General features: G+C 38.7%; 1 protein-coding gene across 1 annotated transcript in view; it reads left to right on the top strand.

Moving 5' to 3' along the window:
- Positions 1-7,309, top strand: part of stk3 (serine/threonine kinase 3 (STE20 homolog, yeast)) — a 459,951-nt gene extending 452,642 nt beyond the window's left edge. Inside the window, exon 11 of the mRNA XM_067978103.1 lies at positions 1,401-7,309. Within this exon, the coding sequence (XP_067834204.1) occupies positions 1,401-1,559 (159 nt within the window). The 3' untranslated portion in view covers positions 1,560-7,309. The remainder of the gene's footprint in view (positions 1-1,400) is intronic.
- Positions 7,310-12,417: the final 5,108 nt, after the last annotated feature.

Raw genomic sequence — 12,417 nt, 5'->3', positions numbered from 1 at the left:
GCACCACTTGCCAACTATTGGCGGCAAACACCTTATGAAAACTAGAACCATTGTATGCAGAGCTTGAGATACGTATTCAGTATTTTAGTTGAATCATTCCTGTAAAATCATTCAGTTCCCTAAGATCTAGGGGACAATTTTAATGGACAGAAAATCATGCGAGCACTGGAAGCCCACCCAGCTCATGGTAGCTGAATATACTTTGTAAACACACAAGCAACTCTCTTTCAACAAAGATCTATACTGTTCCTAAATTTTCTTTTGGTTAGTAATTTAAAACATCTTTAAATTCATAACCCTTTGAAGACTTTTTATCTCAAATATTGTATGGATATTCTTTTCTTAAAGCATTTGATTCTCAACTGAAAGACCAGACATTGGGCAGTGTAGTGGCACAGCCCATTGGTGATCTCAACACACTACCATGGACTGGCAGGATGCAAATTTGCACCTGGATTCGTCAGGTCATGAGCATGCCACTAGAGGGAGATGATGAACAATAGACTAGGCTATTACCTGTATGTTGGGGATAGAAGGAGATCTGTGGGTGAGGTACTCTGTACCACTCAATATACACCTATTAGTAGCTGGCTCAAAAGTGGCACTGATAACACCTAATCAACTCTGAGATTAAATCCCATCCAGGTTCCTTGGACATCCTCAAAATTGTACGCTGTGTTATTCAATTCATCTCTACAGAGTTATCTGAAGGAGGTTAAGGGGGAAAATGTGTTCTTGGATGGTTCCCTTCCTTGATTGCTCAAACATGCCTCTTGATCAGTTAACTGAGATTTACCATGAGCACCACCATGGAGAAGAAAATGGCTGAACTGTCCTAGCCTCCTGACACAACATAGGAACATAGGAACAGGAGTAGGCCATTCAGCCCCTTGTGCCTGCTCCACCATTTGATAAGATCATGGCTGATCTGTGATCTAACTCCATACACCTGCCTTTGGCCCATATCCCTTAATACCTCTGTAACTTCCTCCAGCCCTACGATCCTCTGAGATCTCGGCGCTGCTCCAATTCTGGCCTCTTGCGCATCCCTGATTTTAATCGCTCCACCATTGGCGGCTGTGCCTTCAGCTGCCTCGGCCCTAAGCTCTGGAATTCTCTCCCTGAACCTTTTCACGTCTCTACTTCTCTCACCTCCTTTAAGATGGTTCTTAAAACCTACCTCTTTGATCAAGCTTTTGGTCATCTGTCCTTATATCTCCTTGTGTGGCTCGATGTCAAATTTTGTTTGATAATCGCTCCTGTGAAGCGCCTTGGGACGTTTTACTACGTTAAAGGAACTATATAAATGCAAGTTGTTGTTACTGTTGTTATGTTACTCTTTACAGGAATAACTTCATCATTGTTTAAATCTCATTTTGCTTTTATTTTTTGTTTTGTAGTTGAAAAACCTGAGCTTTGAAGAGCTTCAAATGAGGTTGAGTGCACTGGATCCAATGATGGAACGAGAAATTGAGGATCTGCGCCAAAGATACCAGGCTAAACGACAGCCCATTCTGGATGCCATGGATGCCAAGAAACGCAGACAGCAGAACTTCTAGCTGAATTCATCGGGTACTACCCACATCCAACAGAACCTTCCCAAGCTATCCTGGGTAGCATGGCCTGTTATATATCTATAATATGTACTGTCAAAACACTTAAAGAACCAAAAATACTTAAACACTGGTAGAATAATGTTAATTATGATTTGCAGTTTATCCTATAGGCATTGAAGCAAACAGTTTAATAACAATGTCCATTTTTTCAGCACTACTTGTTTTTTTTTTCCATCTCTGCAGCTTAGAACCATATTACAATATTGTAACTCATTTTGAAACATGACATATCATTGAGTTAGGCAATTAAATTAGCAGCCTCAACTACAACAAAAGATGGCAATGCCACAATATTTATGACCAGCACAAAGTACCAGATGCATCGTAAAGCTGATTACGGATGTTGGGGTGACAAGAAACGCTGTTAAAGTCCCTGAAGATTAAAACTGAACCTGAATAAGTAGACAAAGTAGTATTCTCCGACTCCCCAAATCAACTTCTTAAATCCGCCACTGACTCGTCGAGTGAGTGTCAATTTGGCACTATCGTAATCCTTGAAATCTAAAAACTGGACTTCTGTCAATTAACCTGTATACCTCTAATATTGTGTTTTTCTGTCGCAAGTATTTCCACAATGTGCTGAGGCTACTGGCAATTTGTAATCTGCCCTCAAATTTCAGACCACCGATGGCAGCCCTGAAGTATCTTCAGTGCAGAAGTACACATGCACATTTGTTCAAAAGTCACAATATGACTTTAAAATCATTTCCTGTTTAGATTTCCAGCATCCGCAGTATTTTGCTTTTGACTTTAAAGTTTCTGGCTCTGGACATGCCCTATGTTGGGATAGGTATGCACAAGCCAGCATAATAAAAATCACATTCCTGGCCTGTACACATAGGTTGAACACTCGAGACTGCCCATGTTAAGAAGATGTGTTGGCATGCTGCATCTCGTGACACTGGTGGCAACTATTTGCTTGATGTCAGCAATGCTTTAGCTCTGGTGGCACAGAGAGAAGCCATATTTTGGAGATAACACTTTGTGTCACTGAAAATACTATCACAACTTCGTTTATATTAGAACAGTGAGTCAGGGCTGCTTTTGGCAACAGCACTGATATGAATACATATAATTGTGTCCACTGTAGCTCAATCGAAGATTTTAATTCTGCTGGTCCTGCTCGATCTCTTACATGTTCAGTTATGATGTACACACCTGATGCAATGTATTTGGGCAGACTTATTGATAAAAGTGGACTTTGACCCGCTTACATTTTAACACTAATTCACAGAAATTGATAATACATTAACCACTGCCACTGATTCATACAAGATGAAACAGAATGCTTCATTACCCATCTTGAAAGTGTACAGGGACCAAATTCCCAGAACACACAAACATGGCAAAGATTGTAGTTTATTTATTTTTATGTGAATACTGATTTTATTGGCGCACAAGAGTACTTGAAGAAATCAGTGTCTTAGTAAAAGTTTATTTCTTAACTTATTAGTCTCACATTTATAACAAAGTGAGCCTTGTCACGATAGCTGCAGACTGTAACCAGGTGCACTGACTGGATTGACTTTGTTGTCCTAAAGAGGAGCATCCTGTGATCAGACCCCTATAGAAACATAAGAAATTTATGCTGTTTCAACTAAACTTTTCTGATTTTTCTCACTGTACACGTCTAACACTTCACAAGTCATTTTCCTAAATATTGATGCCCTAAAGATTTGTGATGACATTTGTAAGCAGGGCTCTGAGAGGTTTCCTTTAAGCATAAACTTCCATATATAAAGTTAAGACTTGATTGAACCCATAAGAACATAAGAAATAGGAGCAGGAGTAGGCCATATGGCCCCTCGAGCCTGCTCCGCCATTCAATAAGATCATGGCTGATCTTTGACCTCAACTCCACTTTTCCACCCGATCCCCATATCCCTTGATTCCCCTAGAGTTCAAAAATCTATCTACCACAGCCTTGAATATACTCAACGACTGAGCATCCACGGCCCTCTGGAGTAGAGAATTCCAAAGATTCACAACCCTCTGAGTAAAGAAATTCCTCCTCATCTTAGTCTTAAATGGCCGACCCCTCATCCTGAGAATGTGCCCCCTAGTTCTAGACTCTCCAGCCAGCGGAAACCACCTCTCAGCATCTACCCTGTCAAGTCCCCTCAGAATCTTATATGTTTCAATGAGATCACCTCTCATTCTTCTAAACTCCAGAGAGTATAGGCCCATTCTACTCAATCCCTCTAAACAGTGAGTCTCATTCCTGTACCATTTGACAATTTGGGTGATATTCAAATAAGCTCAGTTATAACTGTTGCAATAATTTTTTTTCATTTAAAGTTATTGTTCATTTATTTTTTAAAACCTCACTGTTATTTATTCAGTGGACTCTCACTAGATGGGAGCATGGACGGATCACTTAACACCATAGGGTCAATTCTGCTGCCTGTTATTCCACCTAGCAAAAGGCTCTGCACTCGATTTATCATATCTTCAATGAAACAAGTTAGAGCACCCAAAAGGCAGCTGCAGCAGCAGTACTCTGCTAGGCATATGCAGAAGCCACTGTTTGACCTTACAATATTAGTATGTGTACAAACCTGAAGTGCTAATTTTGCTAAAGGACAAATTGAGATAACACTGCAAGCTGAGCAAGGCAAAAGTGAACTGACACTCATTTACAATTGTCAACTTTGTCCTGAGATTAATTTTGGGAATAGTTTTAGAAATTAGATAATTCATCTTTTGTACTGTGTTAGAATTAATCAGTCTCGAAGTGTGGAGCTTTAGAGGGTCTTCCCCTTACGAGTGAACCTTTATGTGTTGACATATCCAATCAAGACAAGTATGATAAGCAATTAGTCAGATTTTTTTCGCTGAGGTAGGACAGGACAATATACTTCAATTCTAAGCTAATCTAATTATTAAAAACTCATAATTATCTTTGCTTACTTTGTATGCTGCTCCCACTACCATCCTTAACTCTTATCCCACGACACATAGCTTTCTACTGAGTATTCAAATAGGCTTTCAGCTGAAGATTAAAACTCTGACGCAAACAATGTTCTGCATCCTGATAGATAGGGACCAGACAAGTGTTTTTTTGGAAACTGGACAGACAATACTGAATCGACTGTGCCAAAGATGCATGCTTTTGTTTGTGTTTAAAGAAAAGTGGAATAAGTGTATATACAGTCTTATTTGAAATTTATTATTCTAGTAATACAAAAAGATTATAGTTTAAACTTTTAAATCTCTGTCCATCTAGAAAGCTCAATAAAGACTTTTGATTGCAAGAATCACAATAAATTGCCAAATTGAAATAGTTTCAGTGCCTTGCAAATAAATTCAGTTGATTAATGTATTTTGTTTCAAGTTGGGATGAGCTGATAAAGTGTGATGCTGCTCAGAATTACCTTCTCTCTAAAAAGGACATGCACTAAACAATTACTGAGTTTGGCAAAACTAGACCCAGCCTGAGAACAGAACTATTTGCACACTGGTCCCTTAGATACATACCCACCAGGACAGGCCACTCAGAAAGTAATAATCTCTCACTATAACAAATCCAATGAGAACTATAAGAAAGAGCTCCATTGAAGGTGCAGTTCAGAAAAAAGTACTGTCTGCTTTCATATTGATCAGATAACACCATGTTCTACAAGAGGTGATAGTGTAGTTTAGTATTCCAATGCTATCGTCTCACCACTTGCTTAAACGTAGAGATCTGAAAAATAGTGTATTTCAAATGAAATGGTGTACATAAAACTTTGAAGACTTCAATACCATTTAAGTACTATTCACATACAAATAATTTTAAATGGGAGTGCTTCTATTTTATTCAGAATTAAAGTTAAACAGAGCCATGCCCATATGAGTTTTTTGTACTGCAGTGTTGTGTTCTGCATTATATTTTTCAAGAATGTGAGTTTAGTTTCTTTTTCAAAAAGTGATGGAAATGTGCTACTTTTTCAATAAAAAACACCAACAACAAAGATCATATGGTTTTGTGAGGCTTTCAATTGTAACAACTGTCATAGTGGCTTTACAGTTAGGAAGAAGCAAACCACAAACGATTGATCGATCAATACTGTGTATTGTAAAGTGCTCTGCATGTTATTGATGGCTTCACCACATTGCAGAGACTCTTACCTCCCCCCCCCACCTTATAAAACAAGTATCGTATCTATCTCGTCAAAGTATTAAAGCTATCTATTATTTTTATAGGTTGAACTGTCCTGATTTTTAATTTGAGAAGAGATCAGCTTAGATATATCATTTTTTTAAAAATGTAGCTGACAAACTAAATTCTTGCATTGCTTTGAAAATGTAGTTCTCAAAATTCAAAAGAATGAATTACAAAGAATAACTCCCTGAAGCTCTTCACTTGATCAAAAACACAACGGTATTTTTTTTTTGCATTCATTGGAACTATGAGGGAAATTCCAGGAGGGAGTTAAGGTGAGCTCATAGGGAATGTGGTTTGGAGAGAAGAGGCTACAATGTAGCTCTATCTCCGATCCACACTCTGTAGGCGTGACTCCCCACTGGAATCATGGAATTACCCCTTATATTATTGTCTTTCCATGTTGTCTGGTCAGTCAGATCATTATATAGGGTGACATTGAACTTAATGAAATTATCATTTACTCAGGCACCAGTTATTCGGGATATTAAGTAAGCAAATATGGTCAAATAAAATACATTTATCTGTTGACCTGCACTGTTAAATTCTATGTGGCACCTGCCTTGTGTATAATTAAAGAATAAGCTTCAGCTTTAACTCATCAAAAAGCTGATTCCAATATATCACTGTATAATCTGCTTTAACAATGCATCACAATGCCAGGTCAAAATCCAACAATTTCACATATTTTCTGTGAACAGTTTTAAATATTCATGTCTATTCTGTGTGAGCATCTGACAGTCTAACAGTTAACTGGAATGATGATTCATACCAGTGAAAACTGAATACTCTTTGCACCTCTCAATTAGCACTCAGACGTTCAGCATAGTACTATGAGATGCAGTTAATACTAGCCTTTCACATCAACACTTTCTGTAATGTCGCACTAATAAAAGTCTGGTTATAGATCTCTCCTCTCCAGCACCATGCTGCCTTGTCTTATGTCTAGTAATAAGACTTCCACAAAGTAATTTTGATGATACAATGTTGTGCCTGCAACCAACATAACTCCTGTCCACATACTTACCTTCTGCTGCCGTATAAATTTCTGTTCTGATTTCATCAGATTGAGAACAGCTGACTCTTTGCTCATCTGTTTTCAGTCCAAAGCAAAGTGGCAGTCGATTTCCAGACCAAATATATGTGTTTGACAGCACCTCAAATGCATGCAGATGCTTAGATTTTCAGCAGGTCCATGTGGGGAAAATATTATGGTCCCCAGACAGAACATGTGCAGATTTATAGAGATAACTCCACCTGGTAATGGTGCATTTCACTTATTCTGCTATCCATACAAGAGTTTCATAGCTCACTCACGTAAAAACAATCATAATCCATTGTCACCAGTTATCAGCCATTCCTACTGACATTAATCAGTAAATGTATTTATCAGTGGTGCTGTCAATTTTTCCTTGAATCTAAATGTTGGATTATTTAAAAGTTTAATCATTGGGTATGGCTTATTTTCAGACTTTATTAAAAAAAGTATATGGAGGATTCTGAATTTGATTTGTTAATTTCCTTAATATGGGATACTAATTTATTTTATGATGTGTATTTTCCTATACGTCATAATAAAGCAAATCAACAACTACAGCAGTCGAGGTGTTTTGTGATTGATGTTTATATTTGGAAATTTTTCAAATAGATTCTAATCTTTAACTCAGAATCTTGAGGCTACAATTCAAATCCATGCCAGAAAATGTATCAATTTATTGACTGTTTCAATGAACCCAGATGGATATGCATCTACTGCACAGAACCTAACTTGAGTTTAGGCACCAAGTTAGAATATAGTATGCAGGTGGTGTTGGTCACTGCCTTTGCAGTGTATAAGATACAGATGGAAACCAAGATTGTAATTAGTTTAATTTCCCACTTCCAATTTTCCAGCTGACTTTCTCAATTTACCCCACCTTTTTTCTTGAAGGCTACGGTTTATGCTGGCTACAGTTCCATAGTCAACCGCAGTTCTTGTGAACTTGCCCTAGTACCTATTTTTCATGTGCGAACTGGGCCAGCAAGTATTTCTAGGCTGTTCAACTGCAAGGCCATTACAACCAAGTCAGACCCTGTTCTTAACCAGTGTTCAAGCATGCATGTTTCCAGTAGGGCTCCCAGATACGGCTTTCTGAAGAAATGGGCAATTTCTTTCCCTCTCCAACATAGAGGACAGTTGTTTTACTCCCACTGCTGCACTGACTAAGATTAGCTATTTGAGAACAGACCAAGGATCAAATATTCTTCTTGATCAACAAGTGTCAGCCTTGGCTCAGTGGTAGCACTCTGGCCTCTGAGTCAGAATATTGTGGGTTCAGGTCCCGCTCTAGAGACTTGAGCACAAAATCCAGGCTGACACTGCAGTGCTGTACTGAAGGAGTGCTTCACTGTCAGAGGTGCTATGTTTCGGATGAGATGTTAAACTGAGGCCCCGTCTGCCCTCTCAGGTGGATGTAGACGATCCCATGGCACTATTCGAAGGACAGAAGGGGAGTTCTTCCTGGTTTTCTGGCCAATATTTATCCCTCACCCAATATCAAAAACAGATGTTACGGTCATTATCTTATTGCTATTTGTGAGACCTCATTGTGTACAAATTGGCTGCCGCGTTTCCCTACATTATGACAGTGACTACACTTTAAAAGTACTTCATTGGCTGTAAAGCGAATTTGGGACGTCCTGAGGTCATGAAAGGCGCCATTTAATTGCAAGTCTTTATTCTATTCTGCATGGCTCAGAAACCTTGCAGTGTATTTTGCTACCATGCCATCGACTGAGCTAAAAATTTAATGGAATCAAAGTACATTGATCTCACTTGGAGGCTTCTATGACTAAAACATCAGCCAATTTAGCAAAAAGTTTTTTTTGAGTGTGAGCAAGGGGCAAATAATTTGTGCAGCCTGCTTTCCCAGTGAAAACAAATATCCCAACATGAGGCTTTCAGCATTAAATGAAGCATGCTATTTATAGATAATACAGTGAACTTTGAACATACTTAAAAAGCAACTGAATGTTTAGATATTCATTTTCAGAGCACTAACACACATAATCAAAAATCTTGAAGTATAATAGACATTTTTAAAAAACCAATGAAAGTAAAAATATGCCATTACATACACAGATACCAAAATTTAAATAATTTGCAAGAGATGTGGGGATGAAGCAACTGCCAAACATGAATTAAACTGGCAAAAAATGGTAGCAGTAAAAAGTCACAAAAGTAGTAACAGTGGAAACAAAATTAGAAACCTTTAAATTCCAAATCATCTTCAGATTCATCGACCAGCGTGTGCAAATCGGCATCATCTAAGTTATGCTTAATGTCTGCATAGTATCTGTAATCATAGTTGTTGTCACCTTTGCAGTTGTTCTGGCTGAGGTTTGCCTCCATCTCACAGAACATAATCCGCTGTGCTATCCCTGGAGTTTGATGTGCAGCATTTTTTGAAGTCATGCACAATAATCTGTGGATTCCACGTATCCACTATTTACTGGATAGTTTTTTCCCGAGTTGGAGTTCACATACAATCTCCAGCAGTGAAGATATACATCCTCAGTAATCCAACTATTTCACTTCATTCGCAGAGTGGCCTTAATCAGTTTGTTCGTTTATGCATCTAGTGGCTGCAGGCTATGTGCCATTCCACGGGAATCATTGCTTGATTACCTTTTTTTAAACATTTCTTTCGGTGGCATTTAAATAGTTCCAAGACAAGAGATTGAATAGAGTTAAGCGTAGCACTAGGTCTAATAACCAATACAATTCTGATCCAATCTCGCACAGGGACTCATCGATCCATTATTGGAATACATTCTCAAATGAGCACCCTTTGGAAATGTTGCTGTAGACCGCGTCTTCCTTTCAAGTATAATGTAAGGAGATAACTGGATTCCATCTGTTGTAAGCTTTTTTGAATTCTTCAACCAAGTCTGTGGTCACTGCAATGACCATCTATTCCTATAAATTAACATCTTTTAAAAAAGGAAAATTCTCTGACACAAGTACCTTTAATCTAAACTACTCCCCAGAAACACTTTCTACCTGAGAAGATATTTCCAGTTTTCCCCTGGCCAATATTGAACTCTTTAGGTTAGTAACAGAGCTAAGTCCAGCATCCAGAACCAACAAAATTGCTGTTATCCACCGAACATTGCAACAGCTGAGCGAGAGCAGACCTGTCAGTTTCATAACCTGAACAGGTGTCGTCTTTCTTTTTGTTGGTTTTATTCCTCCTTCTCCGAGGTTCCTGCCAATCTTGCGCCAAAGTTACAGCGGAGGATCAGGGAACCCCTGTGGAAATTCTATCCCATATAGTCAATTTGTTTTGGAAATTTCAGCCATACGTGGAGCATAAACATCGGCATGGACCAGTTGGGCCGAACGGCCTGTTTCTGCGCTGTAACATTCTTTATAATTCGATGTAACACTTTGGTCAATCAAAACAGGTAAACCTTTATTTTTGCTGCACTTTTTACAGAATGAAAGATTAATTATTTGCTACTGTAAAACAAAAATGCTTTTCTTTCAGTTTCTGAGTACTGAATGCTATTCACCCACTTTAAAATGCATTCTGAAAAAAAATTATAACAATGTTGATAAATGATAATGGTTGTATAGCTGAGGTATGGAGGATTGTCAAACCAGCCACTGAATTCTGGAGCCCCTCTAAAAGCTGCCCGTGAGATACTTTACAACATTTTTTAAGATTATCCCATTCGCTCCCTTAGTGCAGAAGTAGACTGCCCAGTATCCATTACTCTCAAAACTCTAATAACTTTATTGCAGTATTTAATATCCACTTCCCTACCAATCGTGTAACATTTTCAATGAATGAAGAAAGAAAAAACTTGCATTTGGACAGCGCCTTTTGAAGTGTTGTAATGCCAGTAAATTTTACAAAGTTTTGAATTGCTTGATTTACAACAAAAAACTTGCCTTTATATCGTACCTTTAGCGCAGAAAAATTTACCAACGCACTTCAAGGAACAAAATTGGACACTGAGCCAAAGCAAGAGATATTAGAAGGAAAGGCATGACCAAAAGTTGGTCAAAGGGGTGCATTAAAAAAAATGGTTTCAAAGTGTCAGATTGATTTTCTTCTTCTCTAAATCTATTTTATGATTTGGGTCTTAAACTTATTTCATATTTTTGTCTTTCCATTGGTTTCTTTTTCTCTTTTGCTCCATTTCTTTTATCATTTAATCACGCCTTTTCATTTTCTTTTAATTTTTTCTCAATTTACATTAAATTTTGCTTCATTGGCACCTCAGACATTAATTCAACAATATATAAAATAAACAATGTAGTTGTAATGTGCAGTAGGATTCTGTTCCAACACACTATGCTGTTATGTGAGGACTACTGACTTTTAAACTAATTTATTGAGACAACAGCTGCTTCCTGCCAAAAATATAATATTACCTCGAGTTTTTGTCCAAATGGGTTGCGGTGGTGTTGTCGTCTAATGTAACAATATCTTGTGCTGTTCTTCAAATCAATACTGCAAAATAGGCAACCATTTCTGCTCAAGGCAAAGGACAGCAGTTCAAAGGGTTCGATACAGAAAACAGCTATTGAAATATTTAGCAAGATGGGGGATGATTTTGGTCTCCCAGCAGGACACAGACATAAATGATGCGTTGCAGATCATTGCACGTCAGTTGAACATTGAGAGTGAAACCCTTTGCAATTCATGCAGGTTGCAATTTTGTTGTGAAAGAGCCTGCAAGGCGATGTGGGGTGCAGTTAATGACACCCTTGATTTGGGGGAAACCATGCAATCTGTGCAAACCCAGATCCCTATCCTGCTCCTTCTGGCTGACCATGAGGAACGTGATGAAAGTTTTTGGTCTAGCAAGCAATGCATCAGTCACCTGTTTAATACACGCATGGACTGCAGATTGACTGATGTTGCTATTATCCCCTTTGGCAGCCTGGAAGGAGCCAGAATCAAAGACGGTTAAGGCTGTAGTGACCTTGCCTGCATCTGGCAATAATGTGCCAGGTCTTCTTGAAGAATTTGATGCAAATGTCACTGCCTCCCTGGAGAATCAAAGCTTTTTAAAGCAATGTTCCTCTGAGAACTGTAGGTATGTTGTTGTGGACGTACAAACTTGGTTAGGAGGGTAACGATTCCTTCAAGCACACTGCCTTCTATTTGCTCCCCCCTTAACCACAGCTCTATTTGCTCCCTCCTCCTCCTCTCAGAATGGGATTCCTAGAAGAATGTCCATGAAGAAACAAATGCAATGCCAGAAGCCCCTTTACACTTCAGAGCCCACAATAGTGACTAAAAGGTTAAAAAAAAAACACAACCTACTGCAAGAAAAATGCCCCTGACAGTTCTACAAAGCTTTACCTGAGAGCAGCTAAGGATCCCTTTAAAACTCATTTAAAATGGCTGCTGCAGAACTTCTACCACGCATGGGTGATGGGCAGGAAGTGGTAGTAGTCAGGCAGGAAGTGGTGGTAGTCATAGAAGATTTATGGCACAGAAGGAGGCCATTCGGTCCATCGTGTCTGCACCGGCCGAAAATGAGCCTAATCCCACTTTCCAGCACTTGGTCCGTTGCCTTGTAGGTTATGGCACATCAGGTGCATATCCAGGTACTTTTTAAATGAGTTGAGGGTTTCTGCCTCTACCACCCTCTCAGGCA

This window comes from Heptranchias perlo, chromosome 3 (assembly GCF_035084215.1).
Source record: "Heptranchias perlo isolate sHepPer1 chromosome 3, sHepPer1.hap1, whole genome shotgun sequence".
NCBI classification, from domain to species: Eukaryota; Metazoa; Chordata; class Chondrichthyes; order Hexanchiformes; family Hexanchidae; genus Heptranchias; species Heptranchias perlo.
The sequence above is the reverse complement of the archived record's forward strand: the minus strand, read 5'-3'. Positions and strand labels throughout refer to the sequence as shown.